Source organism: Crinia signifera, chromosome 1, assembly GCF_055691185.1.
Source record: "Crinia signifera chromosome 1, ASM5569118v1, whole genome shotgun sequence".
NCBI lineage: Eukaryota > Metazoa > Chordata > Amphibia > Anura > Myobatrachidae > Crinia > Crinia signifera.
In genome coordinates, this window is record NC_139217.1 from 76,200,042 (window position 1) to 76,218,240 (window position 18,199).

General features: G+C 42.9%; 1 protein-coding gene across 4 annotated transcripts in view; it reads left to right on the forward strand.

Moving 5' to 3' along the window:
* The window catches only part of LIMCH1 (LIM and calponin homology domains 1), a 240,229-nt gene that overhangs the window by 80,397 nt on the left and 141,633 nt on the right, over positions 1-18,199 (forward strand). For all 4 annotated transcript variants that reach the window (XM_083165773.1, XM_083165775.1, XM_083165774.1 and 1 more), the window contains exon 2: positions 9,460-9,530. In XM_083165773.1, coding sequence (XP_083021899.1) covers positions 9,460-9,530 — 71 coding nt within the window. The remainder of the gene's footprint in view (positions 1-9,459; positions 9,531-18,199) is intronic.

An 18,199-nucleotide genomic window follows, 5' to 3' on the forward strand; every position in this document is an offset into this window, starting at 1 on the left:
TGCTGAAAAAAACACACGCAACTTGTGGTGTATAATACTATTGGGGGGGCAGTTACAGTATACAGCAAAAAAGAACAGCAAAATTTGTTTTTAGATTGTATTTCTTTTTTATGGACGGCCCTTGGATAACACTGCTTGGACCGTGGAGGCAGAATAATCACACACTGAACTTGTTCTGCTTCTTCTGACATTATATGGTGTATAGTCTGCACTGCACAAGTTCACAACACTCCTCTGTCTGCACTGCACAGCACCCCTCTGCAGTCTGCACAACACCCTGCTGCACACTAATGTGATTGGAATGATGACTGAGTGATTGATGACAACAAGTACAAGTTTAAGTTAAACACCCCAGTGCCAAACCCCTCTGCAGTCTGCATCCATGCACTGTACACAACACCCCTCTGTCTACTCTGCACAGCACCCCTCTGCACACTAATGACTCTGAGTGATTGATGATGACAAGTTCAAGTTATGTTAAACACCCCAGCGCCAAACCCCTCTGTAGTCTGACTCTGCATGCACTGCACACAACACCCCTCTGTCTGACTGCACTGCACACAACACTCCTCTGTCTGACTCTGCACTGCACAGACAGCACCCTCTGCAGTCTGCACAACACCCAAAGTTAAAGCTTAAAACAGCCCAGTGCACAACGCCCCAGAAGCCCGCCACCACCTTGAACAGCAGAGCTGTGCGCAGCAGGAAGCGTGACTGTGAAATGGGGCAGAATTCTCAGAACGGCGAGCTTTTATAGACTCGGCATCTCACGAGAATCCGACACCAGCTTCCCGCGTTCAGCCGCGCTCGGGCTTCCGAACAAAGCCGGAAACTCCCGAACCGCTCATCTCTAGACAAAAGTAACATGTCGACATGGAAAAGGCCAACATGAGTTTTCTGCTTTTTTTTGTATTGAGTCCCCCAATTAGTGTACTACACCCCCGCACATGGCTTGTTTCGCTCGTCATGCTTTGGGCAAAGTGCACACCTCACCATTTACCGCATTATTAATAATCTCATATTCAATAACATCTTGCAAAAAGAGCTGTTCTTTGCGGTGTGGTTCAGGAGCTGGACTTACTGGGAGGGATCCGTGATGGATCCCACACACAGCACTTTGGAGAGAAGCCCATAATTCTTTAGGGTACCCCCACTGCGGTACCCAGGCATGCGGGTTTAATGCAGTGGCGTAGCTACGTTTTGGGCGCCCCCCCGCCCCGCTAAGCACCCCTACCCCCCCCCCTGCCCCGCCGCCGCCCATGCAAACCCCCCCTCAATCCCCCACAGCCTTACCTATCGCGCTGGTCCCGGCGGCTCCGTTCTTCTGCTGAGGACCACCAGAAAATGGCCGCCCCATACAGCAGACAGTTTCAGAGAACTGTGTGCTATATGGGGGCGGCCATTTTCTGGTGGTCCTCAGCAGAAGAACGGAGCCGCCGGGACCAGCGCGATAGGTAAGGCTGCGGGGGATTGGGGGGGTTAACTATAGCACCGCAGCCCCCGGCGCCCCCACATGCACAGCGCCCCCCCCGCGGTGGCGGGGGGCTGCGGTGCTATAGTTACGCCGCTGGTTTAATGCAAATGAAAATTTGGTAAAACCACAGAAAACAAGGTTTTTACCACATTTTCGTTTTAGTGCATCCCACCCAGAGAACCAAAAGAAGCATGCTTTATATGGGAGCCCTGGCACCCTGGATAAGAGTTGCAGTTCAGACATCTCGGGTTGGATATATTTTATTAATTTCATATAGGGTTTAGTTTTTACACCACAGTCTATCCACCTCCACTTGATATTGACCCTGCACTTCTTCCCCCACATTCCAGCTCCATGCTCTCATAACAAAATGGCCCCTGTCACATGTAGCCACGTTCTGGCTAACTGACTTATATGAGGGCATAGGTGACTACCACCACAAGAAACACACACCTCTATTGAATTATGGTTTTCTCTGCTCCAGTGAATATTCCTGATTGGTTACAGTTCATTCTACCCACGCTCACCCCATAAGTGGGGACTTCCTACATGAGCAGGAAAGGAAGCCTGAATGCCGAAAGATACTTAAACCCTAATCAAATACATGTTAAAGAAAATAAGTTTAAACAAACTGTAGAGACAGACTATAAACCTAAAACAAATACATAGAAAATATTGGGATAGATTCAGTAAAGCAAACAAGCAAGTCATTCTGTGTCTGAAACACACCATTTTACTATGTAAGGGGAACAATTTTATATTGTTTTTGTGCAGGGTAAATACTGGCTGTTTTTGCATGTAGCCCACAAATGTCACACAGGTTTATTTTGCCAACACAATTTTAGCTCTCCATTTCAATACACCCCATCCAAATCTAATGCTGGGTCCTCACTGGGCGATATATCGTTAAACTATATGGCCATTACTGTAAACGACACATAGTGCAAATCGTGAACGACTGCATGTACTTAGCAGGGCTCGTGTGACGTCACTGACCGATATCAATATCGGTCAGTGTGTATGCACTATATTGCTACCGCCGCAGGAATCACCCCGCAGAACTCTCTCTGCACATGTTAGTTCTGCCCCATCTGCAGTGCAGCATGGTTTTGCCCAGTTGCTTCTTTTTATTTTTTGCTTTATTAACAAAGTTGATTCCGGCCCATTATTCATTCCCACAACCCATGAACGTCTCCATTGGAGTTTTCTGCAAACGCTGATAGTGTTAAGGAAGGCAAAGTGACAGATTCCATCAAATTTGGAGTGTCAGTCGGTTAGGTACAAGTAACTGTATGGCGACTCTGAGTTTTACGTTAAGGCCTGTTGTAGTGATTGCTACCCATGTTTTCCATCTGCGCTGTCACTTAAACTGCGCTGTTCTGGGCTAGAGTACGGTTTGGTGGTGCTGAAACGGTTGATAATGAGATTTCCAAATACCAGATGAGTCATCTGTTTGCAATATTTTCTCTTTTCTCTTGGTAAAGTTCCTTGCTTTGTGATCAGTGGAATAACCACATCACCCGCTGCTCTGACGCGTTTTAATGTGGAGCTAGTTCTGCAGAGAGGTAATGAGGCCGTAAATCTGCGTGGGATGTACATGATTTAGGTGAAGCTTATTAAACCAAAGACTACCAGCGGAAGTAAGCTCTCACTCCTGCTTCAGTCTTCTTAACCTGAATATGAGAGTTGTGAGATAGCTGCAGACCAAAGCAATATGTGTGGCCGTCTGCTTTATTTATAGATGTAACTGAAGTTTCTTACATCTCCCATCAAGTGTCATTTCCGAGTGGGACGGAAAACTTGTCCCGTTTTTATAGATTTCTATGCATTTGTATTTGTCCTTTTTCAGGCAGGGTGGAAAAAAATGATCTGCAATATCCAAATGGTGGGGAGTGAAATGGGCCGCTAAAAAAAGACATCCACGCTAGGCTTTCCATGGCTTAATCTCTATATTAAGAGGGATTGGTGTCTCCCTAATCCTTTTAATAGATTCATCACATCTTTTGCCCATAATCGGATTAGCACATTCGGTGTAACAGTATATTGTGAGCCACTTCTTGGAAAAGTCCACTAGACAATTAAAACGTAAGAGGGAAAAAAAAACACGTGGAACTGTGAGGTGATCGAGCGCTTTGCTGGGATACTTGTGTAAGGCAAAAAAGATTTGAAACCGTCTATTCAAAATCATTCTATTAAAGTGCATGCCGATAGAATAATAAAGTAACAATAAAGTGGAATGTTCAGATCGACCACAGACTATGTTTGAACATTTATTTTCAGGGTTCAGTAGAACTGGGGTATTTGTACTATGAATCGCCTGTGCGGAGATCTAGGGCAGGAGGCATGAAGTATGACTTTTTGCGTGCAACACTTCCAGCCAGTCAATGCAACCATAAAGGCATTTATTAGCGCTGCACTATGGAAGGGGATGACAAAGGACTGTTCTCCCGATAAAAAAAAAGTTCTGATAGAAGGGTTTTCTGGTTAAGGACCGGGAGTAATTCTGCTATTGGGTGACGCAAGGAGGGGGGTACTAGGGATGACCTCAGGGGAAACACAAAAAGCAGTGCTCACACACATCTGTAGGGTAACGCAATCTACGTATATTATTGGCCACCACATCTAATGTATCTCATTTCAGAGCTCGGTACATATGAGAAAAGAGGACAAACAGCAGTTTGCCATTACACTCATAATGTTCTAAGATCCAATACTGTTCATATGTGCCCCCGTGGTCAAGCTTAACTCGGTTTTGTGTTTAAACCACTACTCACTCACTTTACCTGAATTATTGGGATGCTAAAGTCTATGGTGTTTTCGCATAACTTGCACAGTGGCCCAAGTGTCACATAGAGCAGGATGCACTAAAGTGGATATGTGGTAAAACTCACGTTTTTGTGGTTTTAACCCCTTTTTTTTTTTTTTTATGCACCTCAGCAGGGAATCTCCAGTTTTTGGGCTTCTTTCGGAAGAATATTATTTGATCACTAAAAAAATTGGTAATTTTGGTAATGAGATGACTTGCAAATTGCATATTGTAAATGTGAATGACATTTGGAGAGATGCACAAGAGAGGCCAGCGTTCGGCATAGTCCGCTGGTGGATAGGCAGTAAGTACCTGTATGAAGGTCGCCCTGATTGTAGGGTTCATAAGCGGGGTAAACCATTCCTCATCAACTTGTACTTACTACAGGTCAAGCTTCCGAGAGGAAATGGTTGTTACTGGGAATGTCCTTGCAGGACGCACTGCTAAGGTGTGCCTTTAGGTTGTGAAGTCATTAAGAATTGGGTGTAACACAACAATGTGCTGGAATGTGAAGGCCCAGCTCCATGTTCAGTATGTGCTGCCTCTGTAGTAACTTCATCAACATTCAATGTTTTATGTGCTTTTAGCTATTGATCCTTCTATACAGCAACATAAGGTTTTGCAGTGATTATAATGGGTAATATGATGACTGTGTCTCTTTTGTTATGCAAAATATTCAACTTTTACTGATTTTTATTTTCCTGCTTGTTGCTGTGATTTTTGTTCCTGTCTCAGTACTACTAAAATCTGTGTTGTATTGGTATTGCTGAAAACTGGTCAGTGCAGTGTTGGTGTAGCTGTGTGATGCCCATCCTATGGTCTATTCATGATAGTGATAAAGAAAACCTGGGAGTTTAAGTGGGGATTTGGAAGATCCACATACTCTTCTGAGGGTGCAGGAGAATAACTGAAAGATTGTGAGTCTCCCGCAACTTCCGGAAGAGTAGGCAATTATGGTAGTTGCCACAGTTCACATCTAAGAAGGTAACTAAGTCATTAGGACGGTGTGAGATGAGCGTGGCAGGAGGGAGCCTTGCTTTAGGGAATGTCGCTCAACAACAAATTAAAATCAAATGGTTGCCATATTTGGTTGCCAAATTATGGGACACCAGTCAGTGAGCAGACCATGGTGGACAGAAGGATAGACTGGTGTTGATGAGTTCTCTTTCTAGCTAAGCACCAAACCCAGCGTTGGCGGTACTAAAATGTCATCCAATTGTGGCACTTCCAAATGATAACAGTAACATAAGACCTAAGTTTTGACCATATTGATACGGTACATATATCTTGCAGTATATAATTGAATTATGTGGCTCCAGCCTAGCCTTTAAATAGGAAAATAGCAACAGATAGTTACATGGGCCCTAACCGTTGCTGCGATTCCTCTGCTCTTCTTTCCAACTTTCATAGACGGCTGCTACAACCTCCTTTCCACCTATCAGTCCCCCTCCCACAGTGCTTACTCCAGGTACATGCAGAACAATATATACAGGCTTCTTTCCTAAAATAAAAATGTGATTTATCTTCCTGAAGCAATGTACTGACCATGAGTTTGTGCCCTCAGACCACATTTTCCTAATGGTGTTCTCATTCAAACACAATTTATTTGGTTTTGAAATCCATGCAGAGCTTCATTCCAGTTCACTGCTATGAGAATCACAGTGTTGTCAGGCTGGCAATAATTCCACACTGGGTCAGAAGTTTATATAAACTGGTATCTAATCCACTGAAAACACGATCGCTATCTGCATACCACAAACCAAATATGTGTGCCCAGTTTCTAGCGGCTCCCCGTGCAGTTTGTGGTCAGCCAACACCCGAATCTGCGGCTGGATTTTTGCTATAAGCCTTATTGTATATTTGAGCAGTGTTTAATGGAAGCCACAAGATTCACGCGTTTCCTGATAATTCATTACTGCCGAAGCCTGAGCAGTGGGGCACACATCTGTTTTACAATTTAGAAACATGTACTAGAGTAAAGTAGCCTTTTTTTTATTTATTTTTTGCAACAAAAAAGATATATATTTTATATAAAGCAAGTTTGTACAGCAACAATGTGTTCTATTCACTGTTTTACCTCTGTTCCTGCTATGTATGTGTCTTTTTTCTGCTGACCCAATAAAAATTTAATATTCAAAAAAAAAACAATGTGTTCTACTACTGTACTGTATTTAATGACTGTGTTGGAGTACAGTAGCTGTGTGCGGTGGAAGCACGGGCAATGAGTTGTACGGTCACTGAACTTAATAATGGATGAGGCTTTGTTGATGGAGATGGCAGGTGTTTAAACAATTGTAAATAACCATACGTTTGTTCTTTCAATTCGTGTTAAAAGATTAACACTTTAGGGTGTATTCAATGCTTTCTGCGAGCTGTGACAGCAAGCAAGCTGTCACAGCTCGCAAGGTCAGTATTCAACTGACCCCCTGCACATACTGTTTCCCCCCTCGCTAGGTTTTTGGAGCGAGGGGGAAATGGCGTATGCGGCTGCTAAAACAGCGAGGCTCGGGCAGGGGCGAATTTAGGGGCCATGCTGCCCCTAGGCACAACATTTTTGTGTCCCCCCCTCCCCCTATTTTAATGTAATCATATATGTATATACAATGTTATTTATATATTTCATAAAAATTTAACTGTAGCCCACCTTAATATTTTTTTAAGCACTCTGGACTGCTCACTGTACAGAGGGAGGCAGTTATTAGTACAGTGATTAGCACAGTGTCTCCGTCAGTCTCTCTGGCTCACACACTGTGACTGACTGAGCGCAGGGAGGATCTGCGCGCCGCTCAGCTCAGCTGTTGGATACACAGCAGCCAATAGACTGTGTGTGTGTGTAGAGTAGCCAATGAGCGGGAGCCGGCAGCAATGAGCCTGAGCCATTTCCGGACGCGCAGGGGGACCGTTGGACCTAGCCACTAAGCGGTGATGTAATGTGCATGGCAGAGTGGGTGGGCAGTGGCAGGTGACGAGCGGCGCTGCCGCCGACATATGATAATTCATGTCTGCGGCGGCGGCGCTCGTCACTCACCGCTGCTTACTCGCTGTGCCATTTAACAGAATGTCAGCCTGCCTGCCGCCCTTAATTGGTGCCGCCCTGAGGCCGGTGCCTCACGGGCCTAGGCACAAATCCGGCCCTGGGCTCGGGGCTAAATGCAGTGGGCTCCCAGCATTAGCCGCGAGACTCGCTGTTTGGGGGAATCCTCTGATGCGTTGAATAGGATGAGTGGCTGGCGCGGGGGGGGGGTAAAACACTTGTTTTCGGTGATCCCCGCCGTTTAACACCCTCGCTGGCCGCATTGAATACACCCCTTTTATATGCAGCAGACCAGCCTCATGGCAGATTAGACTATGCTCAGGATTTAATGAGTAAAACTAAAAAAAAATATTTTTAAACTTTTGACTATTGCTGTGATTATCTGTGTGTGGGTGAATACTAAAGCTGGGTACACACTGGGTGATATATTGTTAACGATATGCACAATACCGATATAGTTAACTATACATTGAGAACATGGACCAGTGTGTGTCTCAGTATCTATGAACACTTCCGCACATCGATAGCTGCTCCCCCTATTAAGCTCAATCTGACAATATGGTCAGCGACTGCATGTTGGGAGCGGGTGATGTCACTGACTGATATCAGGAACGATATTGGTCACAGTGTATGCACTATATCGCTCTCCCGTGGCACCACCGATTCTTGCCGGAATTGGCATTAAAAGTGGTCAAATCGCTGTAGAATCGCCCTAGTGTATGGACACCTTTAATTTTGATTAGTTCATCCACCTGCAAACTGCAGGCATCCCTTCCATCACAAATGGATCTGCTTGTTTGAAAGTACTGTTGGAAATAAAACACCAATCTGGATCAGAATGAAATACAAGTAATCTTGGAGTATTGGATAAATGTATAAACAATTACTGAGCATAAAAATAGGTATCAACATGTAGAACTACTAAGAAGACTAATTAATCTTACGGTATATCACTTCTTGCACTGCTCGCTGGTTCACGTGTGCGCGGTTCAATGATTATCTTCACACACTGTTAAGAATGTTCCACTTGAAAACTTAAAAATGCCCACCCTTGAAAGTCTCCTTTATAATACGTTTTCAGTATAATGCTAGCTTGTTCTTTAAGTTCACAACTGGGCATCTGTCCAGATTCATTTATAGCAGTCAGACGGAAATCATCAGATTACTGTATATTAGAAAACCATTTACCCTTCTTGCAGACATTTATAGGAAAGTGTAAGTTACCAAGGAGTTGCTTGATCCTTGACAGCCACTTTTGCTGGCATTACTGCAGGTGTTTCTAACCTGTAACTTCACATTGCACCATGACCTCAGTCTACAAGTCAGACACTAGGAAAGAGCAGGCCTTATGGTGCCTATGCCCTCTCCAGTAATGTTCCCATGGATTCATTCCATAAGTAGAGCATGTTCCCTCCACTGTATTCAGGACACTGATCAGGGAACAATGTAGCAGGTGAAGGAACGGGCAGCTGTGCCCTGTGTCATGGACCCTCAATACGGCCCATGGCCTAATTTAGTAAGAGTTGTAGTTTTGTGAATAAAACTACAAATCCTGGCGGCAGCATGCGGATGGGTATCCAGCATCGGGCAAGGCTGCCCTGCATGCCGGGTCCTTCCCGAGGTGATTTGAAATTCAAAAAATTGCTTTGCTAAACATCAGATGGCTTGCATGCTATGGGTAGCCACCTGGCTGTGAAGCCAATTGCTGGGCTACCATCTTGTGGCCCGCAGCTGCATTAAACATTGCGCTGGTCCTCCCTGCAAATGGTCCAGACATAGGTCAGGAACAAGCCCCCGCAACACAATGTAGGCACCCCCCACAGTGCCGCACTGTCTGACTGTGGTTGCATTTTTTCAGAATACGACAACAGTTTGCGGACTCGCGTAAATTAACCAAAAATGCAGACTAACGATGTTTGTTCATTTACAGCTGAATTAGGCCCCTAGCTTTTTCTGTAAATCATTATTTCTTTAATGCAAGAATTTTATTATTATAGTTTCCCACTTTAATACCCATGATACTGAGATTTTTTAATGCATGAATAACAATTTTCAGGTTACTTGATTTAAATGTTTTTACGGTATATTCATATAGTGTATAGTTTAATGATTGTTTTATTTATTTTTTGTCTTTTTCTTTGTCAGCAAGTTACGGGTAGAAGTTTCGGTGAAAAAGACTTTCGGGCGGGATTGGAGAATGGAATTCTTCTCTGCGAGTGAGTAGCATTTCTTTCTTTCTTTCATTGTCGAATTAAAAATAAATAAATGTTTCTGTAGCGGAGATGAAGACCAGACAGTCTGCTAAGCTTCTGTGACAGAAACCATGTGCGCCAGCTCTGACTTGTATATGTAAGGATGCCGGGCATCTCCAGACAGCTTTTATTTAATATTCATAGCAAGATGCTGATAATAATAACTAATTACATAAATTATTTGTATATAGTCATTTATATGGGAAGTGGAAATAATTTCAGATGATAATTAGATTATTATTTTATTTATGTAGCGGTCTTTCTCCGTCAAGGCACTTTCCAGACTTTAAAAACAATGCACAGAATACAGATCGAAGTACTGTAATACAATAATAGACAAGCCATAAAAAAAAAACAGGGCTGTGTATTTCAGCCTCATAAGGTATCAGGTGAGGCAGCCATCTTGGACGCACTGCTTAGGATTGCCCTGAGTGCATTAGGTTACCCCTAGAGGAGATGACACAAAATGGGATGATTACAGTGTCCTAATGCTCAGAGTAGGGTCCCAACTAAATTGTCAGGTTCATGTATTGTTCATCCCAACCATAAGCGTTCCAGCTGACTCAGCCATATTGGGTACACTACAAATATTACACTGTGGGAGGTGAGCCATATAAAGACCCAATGCAAATGTGGAAAAACATGTGTAGTAGTATGATATAACCTAGAACCTGTACATCCAGCTCGCGGAGGAACCATCCAAAGACCATAGGATGCTCGTTATGCTCCCTGCTACTGCTCAGTGCTCACCTTGAGGGGTAGGCCCAGGTGCAATCCTGATGTTTCAGCTGGAGGGGTAGTAGACCTGGTCCTGGTATTCTCTTTCAGAAAACCTTAGGGATATTTCACACGCTCCGGCTCCTGCCGGGCAGCGAAACCCCGCACGGCCAGGAAGCCGTGCCGCACACAGCAGTTTACAATGGTAGGGATGGCCACAGCCCGGCCCGTCCCTTCCAGTGGTGGGATCCGGCTGCAACTGGCCGTCCCGTGTGAATGGACACAATAGTGTCCATTAACAATTACTGTGTGCGGCACGGCTTTTGGCCGTGCGAGGTTTCGCCAACCGGTAGGAGCCGGAGCGTGTGAAATAGCCCTTAGAAACATCTATGTTTATAGATGGCAAACCCGTATATTTGCTTGTACCACAACCCTTCTCTGTAACACAGCACTGCTGGATTGTTTGTCTTCTCTGCACCTTAGTGAGTCACACAGATCTGTTACTGGGTGCAAATAGGGAGTTTCTATGTTGAGCGCTTTCGGTGCAAATCAGGAATTCGTGCCTACGGTGAGGGGAAGTCTGTGTCTGATGGATCTCCTGCACCAAGCATGGACCTGTTGCATGTGCAGGGACTAATAATGACATGTTCGGTGTTAAAGCACAGGTTTCTGCTTGCACGCACACAATCTCCCACATTAGTTTTTGGATACTGGCATTAGCATAAGGTAGAAATCAGGCTGCCAGGGCCACCCGCTGCTACAACCATGTGACTAAGGCCTTAGGCCACTGGCTGCTATATTGGTCTGGGGTTGAGATCATTTGGTCTACAGCATGATGGTGGACAGTCATTAGGTCGACATGGGAAAATGTCGACATGGTTCTAGGTCGAAAAGTAATTTGTTCGACAGGTCATTATTTCGACAGTGTCTAGGTCGACATTCAAAAGGTCGACATGGGGTTTTTCACTGTGTTTTGACCTTAATGTCAACACAGTCAACATGGACACAGGTTAAAGTGCACCGCATCCCATCACATCACTCGCTGCGCTCGCAATGCTTCGGGCACTGTGCATTGCAACGCTCGGCACACTATTTTATTCTCCCGCCACGCCCTAGTGGATGGTAGGGCATGAAATACCGTCTGTCGGTTCAAGAAACAGTGAAAAAACCCCATGTCGACCTTTTGACTGTCGACTTAGACACTGTCGAACTAATGACCTGTCGAACTAATGACCTTTCAACCTAGAATCATGTCGACCTAGATCCATATCGACCTACATAGATCCATGTCGACCTAATGGTGTCGACCTAATGACTGTCGACCATCATGCGCTAGACCAAATGACCGCATCCCAGTAAGATGATAGAATAGGGCAGCCGGCCCTGCTATTTTTGTACCCTGAGGCCCAGGCCATTATGACTTTACACACAAGACATTCTTTTAAACTGAATATAGCCATTTCTTTAAATGTAAATTATAATGCATTATAATCAATCGGGAGTAGTAATTTTCATCACAAAGTGACTATAAGCACAGGTTGAAGACCCTCTGAAATGTAATAGCTTTTGTAGTTTGCATGAATGATCATACACAGTTGTTGCCAGTTATTACAGAAGGTTGTTGAGACAGAATTCCACTCACATATCTTCTATTCCAGTGTAAAAGACCAGCTGCTTATGACAACTTAGCCATATGGGACAAGTTGTGGGGTCTTTGATGTATCAGTGGTTTGGTTGCATTGATTCATGTTTTCTTTTTTTGCAATATGTTTAAACAGCAGCTCTGCAAACAGACTAGGGATCAAACAATGTGCCACTTGAAACTAATAATGTGCTCAAGAAATCTGAGTGGGACAAGGTTTTCTGTAGGAAGGAATTGATGGGGGGGGGGGGGGGACTCTTTTCTGATGGTCTTATATGATTTATTTACTGTGATGTTTTATTCCTGAATGTCATAACACATTTCTGAATACTGACAGAGCGCTTAGTAAATGCTGAAATATGTTCTTTTTGTCTTCAGTGAGTGACAGATTGTGATAGTAAATGTTTACAAATACAGGGAATTTCAATTTAAAGAGCACCCTCTGTTGGAGTGTGGCAACAGCTATAGGCTGAGGGATTTCAGAGACTGCACTGGAGGAACAGTAGGTGGCGCTGTTTGAGAAATTACAGTGTACTCAGTTTCTACAATAGAGTGCACCCATTTTACATTACCTGCACAGTAACAGAAAAGTTCACAATCTGCCAGGTAGGGGTAATAAAAATTAGACAAGTATGGTCTAACATTATTTCATTATAAAAAAAAAAAAAAAAAAAATATTTATATATATGGTGATTCAACGCACCCTACGGGCGCTCTCCACACCGGCGTAAGGGGCTGCGCCCCCTTAATTTGTGAACATTTGTATTGTGAGAACTATGGTTAGAATTGTATGAATCACAGGGAGGGGGGGGTGGAGGGGTGGGGCGCTCACCTACACCATGTTGGATGGTGGGCGTGTACTGTAGCCCTGGCTGGATGGGTGAGGTGATGTCAAGGGGGTGGTGGTTTGTATAGCACTGGTCTTTTCCCTAGGGGGGGGCGAGTTTGTGTATAACGCTGGGTGGGAACGTTATTCACACAGGGGATGAGTGACAGATCTGGCTAAATATATAAGATATATATATATATATATATATATATATATATATATATATATATATAGACTTCTGTGGGGTAATGACGCGGCACTCCAAACTTGTAAATTTCCAATTTCTTTATTGAGACAAACAGCAACGTTTCAATGCAGGTGCATTTTCATCAGGCTCCTGATGAAAATCCACCTGCATTGAAACGTTGCTGTTTGTCTCAATAAAGAAATTGGAAATTTACAAGTTTGGAGTGCCGCGTCATTACCCCACAGAAGTCTACATTAAAAGGACGAAGGCAACCAACCAGCAGTTTATTTGGAGGTCGTGCCCGGCCAAACATACAAGTCTATATATATATATATATATATATATATATATATATATATATATATATATATATATATATATATATATATATATATATATATACTCGGCGTTGCGGCCTGGCACTCTCCCAAAACTGTACTGCCCCGGTGCCCTCTGGAAGACATTCAGGATGATCAAGTACTTTAAAGCAAACTGCGGCACTCCAGGGTCTTGTAATAGGTATCAAAACCGCATTTATTAGACAAAATGCAAAGATCCGACGTTTCGGGGATCAAGTCCCCGTTTCCAAGGTGTGGTGAGACCACTTGATCCCCGAAACGTCCGATCTTTGCATTTTGTCTAATAAATGCGGTTTTGATACCTATTACAAGACCCTGGAGTGCCGCAGTTTGCTTTAAAGTACTTGATCATCATATATATATATATATATATATATATATATATATATATATATATATATATATATACTAGATTGCTTAATGACTCTATGATACGATTTAATGCAGCTAATCGCACTGTTCATCATAATCTGTCTAGAAGTGAACAACAGGCCCTTAAATCACTGAGTGGTGATGAGAGTATCACTATCCGCCCCGCCGATAAGGGGGGCGGTATAGTGATACAAGATATAGGGACATATCGTTCTGAGTTATATCGTCAATTATCTGACAGCAATGTATATTGTAAATTAGACAGTGACCCTACTAAACATTTTCAGAGGGAATTGTTTGAACTTATTGATGGTGCTGTGCTTCAGGGATTATTGGATAAAAAATGTGCGGAGGCTCTTAAAGTCAAAGATCCTGTAATTCCTGTCCTGTACTCATTACCAAAAATTCATAAAAATAGTGACAACCCCCCTGGCAGACCTATCATCTCTGCCAGGGGGAGTTTATACCAGCCGGTGTCACAATTACTTGATATGCTTATCCAGCCTTTTATTACTGTACAGCCCCACTTTCTCAAAGATACGACTAGTTTTTTGAATGTGATTGCTGCTATGGATGATTTACAGGAACACACCATTATGTGTGTAATGGACGTGTCAAGTTTATACACGTCCATTCCCCACATTCAAGGGCTCTCAGCCATGAGTGAATTTCTCGGTGATTTGGCTAATTTTGAATTTAACATTCCTTTGTATTTGGACTTATTGCGCTTGGTTCTCACCAAGAACTATTTTTTATTTGATGGGTCTATGTATCTGCAGACGTCCGGGTGTGCAATGGGGGCGGCGGTCGCTCCGGCATATGCCAATGTGTTTATGTTTAATTTTGAAAAAGAACTCATTTTTGGACACCGCTTTGGCCAGCACATCCGGGCGTTCTGCAGATACATAGATGACCTGTTTATGTTTTGGAACGGTGGGGAGGAACTGTTTATTACCATGATGGAAGAAATTAATGCAGCGGACACGCCCATCAAATTCACGTATAAAACCAGTAAAACCATGATAGAATTTCTGGACGTGTCTGTTTATTTAAATAATGGTAATATCGAAACTTCGGTATTTAGAAAACCGACCGATAGGAATACACTCCTTCTTGCAAGCAGTCATCACCCCCCGCCGCTTAAAAACGGTTTACCGTATTCGCAGATGGTACGCGCCAGGCGTATTTGTAGTGATCCATCCAAAATTGAGGAGGAATTGGATCTTATCATTGAGAAATTTCATGTCAGGGGCTATGCATTGGATAGATTACTTCTGTCCAAACAAAGAGCCCTCAAACTAAATAGAACAGATTTATTGAAACCTGCTGTCAAAAAAATGGATAAAGTGTTTCCGTTTATCTCTAAATTTGATTCTTCCAGTATGGTAGTCCCTATTGCTAGCAGAGCCTTATGGTCAATTGTGGCTACTGATAAGAGTCTACCTGCCTTTAAAAATATACGTCCTTTAACATGTTACACACGTGGACGCAACCTTAGGGACATACTGGTACACTCCGATGTTACAGGCTTTAATTCGGAGGTACGTTCTAAAACAGTATATAAAAAGCCCGGTTGCTATAAATGCCCCCGATGTGCCACTTGTAAATTTTTGATTGCTACAGATCGCTTTACACATCCACATACTGCTAAAATCTATCGCATGAGGCATGTTCTCACTTGCGATACACAGTTCGTTATCTATGCAATTATATGTCCATGCAACTTATTTTACATTGGCATGACTTCAAGAAAGTTTAAAGAAAGGATGGCATTACATAGGTCGTCAATTAAGGCAGCATTGGCTGGTAAAAAGGCAGACCAACCTGTGGCAATTCATTTCAGAGACAAGGGTCATCAATTGGAATCGCTGCGGTACCTGATTATAGACCATGTACCTCCATCTAACCGTGGTGGTGATAGAGTTAAACGTTTATTAAAATTGGAGGCTTCATGGATCTATAGATTAGATACCGTAGCGCCCAATGGTCTGAATGAACGTATTGTTTGGAGTTCATTTATGTAAACAATCATCCTTTTATGTGATTTTGCTCTGATGATTACATGTTTATGAGTATCGATTATGTATGATGTAATTGCCTTTATTGCCCATTTGGCATTATACATTGTATCTTTTCTTATCCTTATTCCCTATATATGTGCTTTTTTATATTTTTGTATATGTTTGTCCAGCTGCCCAGATGGGGGTGGAGAGGCGGGGTGACTAACTCTGGGGGTGAGAGCTCCGGGTGGTTATCCTCTCTCTCCTCCGTCATGTGGTGTCATGTCTGTACAATAGATTGATATGACATGGTTCTGTGTGGGGACATCGGGAGATTGCACCATGTGTGTGAGACATGGTGTTCTGACTCCGATGTCTCACATCCAGACCATCCTTTTTGATATTGCATGTATTGTCTTTGTTTATTATCTTATGTATTTGTTCTGGGTGTGCCGATCCTCTGGTCCAATCTCCCACCCCTGACCCGTCACTCTGGTTCCCCACACGGTAGAGTTTCCATGACTACACTGACGCCAGTGAGAGAGGCGGTCAGGTGGTACATGTGACGTCCGTGTGGAGGTGTGCCAGGAGGCGGATAAGTACTCCACGACTACTAACGCATCAAGCGGCAGGTTTCTATGGTGATGAGTGAAGCGTGTGTGAGACGCTGACGTCATCGGAGTGGGACCCTGCACGCAGGTGTGTGTTGTGAGTCTGGAGGCTGGGAGAGGAGATTGGCGCCAACGGGGGAGGTACTTAAGGTATGTTGTGTACACTGTTCAAATTGTCTGTACTGCCTCTTGAGAAAGGGGGAAACCCCGAAACGAGCCGTTGGGGCGCTACTAATAAATACTTCACCATTTGAAGATATTGCTGCAGTGACGTGTCTGTTTTCCGGTGTCCGGTGGGAGCTGGGAAACTTCTTGGTTATATATATATATATATATATATATATATATATATATATGTATTTGTCTGTTGTTTTGATAGGTCATAAATTAATCTCTTAATTTATAGGACCTACTTAAGCCATTCTTAAGACCACAATGTTAATTAAAAAATAATTAACTTTTATGTTTCCATTGTTTGACTAGTGGGAATGGAGAGTATATGGCTGTTGTAGAATGGAGTGGCTTTTAATTTTTACTTGCATGTGAAAAGCTGTTTGGAATTGACTTATAATGAATGCAGTTTTTTGTTTTTTTAAATGTAGAAACAGTTAGAATTTTTTTTTTATTCAGTGCATTATGGGAAGAGAGAGACACAAACATCATATTTATATATTTTTTTTCTCCCAAAAATGTGCTTAATGTTTCCCCCTCACTCATGTCTCCCCTTATTTATCAGCCATATAGGAGGTTTCTGAATATATTTGGTGGAAAGTATAAAAATGATGCATTTAGCTCTTGCCAAGTGCATTATATGTTGTTTGATCTCGATTTCATGTTATGTATGTAAAAGGCTGCCCATTGTTTACGGTTCTACCATGCTGGGATTAGTAGCTAAATAGCAGCTGCGGAGCTGTATGCGGTCTGTGATATAGGGGTCCTGCTTTATGTAATCTGTAATCTCTTGTCAGCCTTTCCTCCAAACGGCTGATTTGCTGGCAGTGTGGGTGGCTTCCTGTCTTTTATTATATGTCTTTTTTTCATGTGGGTAAACGATTTCTTATTGTAATAGCTGTAATTTTAGTGTAATTAGTGCAAGTAATTAGAGACTATATTGCTCTCCCCCCCCCCCAAAGTAAAATAAGATGATGAATTGAGCAGGTCTGGAGCAGGCTTCTGGCTACATAATAGGGACGGAAGTCCCGAGCTTTTATGCTCGTGTCTTTACATTGTGGTTTAATTAGGCCCTAGTGGTATTTAGTATAGCGCTAGGAAATACAGTAATGCATGTTTAGCTTCTATATTGGTTACCGCCTGTTTAGAGGATTAGACAACATGGCTGACCTCATTCTGAAATCTTTACATGCTGGTGGTAAGGCAGACGGACCAAAGCCATGGTACATTACCACCTGTTTTATAATAAAACCAGTACTATTGAAAAAGATGAATAAGGACCATGTATTAATAATTGCAAAAGTGTTGTAATCAGTCTGCATCGTGACAGACTCCTTTTTACCTTCACTATCTCCGCAATCAAATCAAATTATTTGGAAGGAACATATGTTGCGAGGACTGCTATCCCTTCAGTATACATCCTGGTTGCATTGGAGGAGTCTCTGAAAGACTCTGGGCGAGATTCTCTGTCACTCGCGGCGAATCTTTATATTTACCGCTACTTGTTCGTCACTTTATCGCGTCTTTACTTCTTCCTTCTTCTCCATATTCTCTATAAATGATTGCGGTAACTGATATGTGTGCGATCACCGAAAAAAAAAAAAAAAACACAGCAAAGTTCACTTTTTGGTAACAAATTTTACCTCAGAACAATTGCCGTGTTGTCTAAGGAGGAATGTGCATCTTAATATGGTTAAAAAAATTAGACATAAACCCCACAAGTGTAACTCACACCATTTTTAACT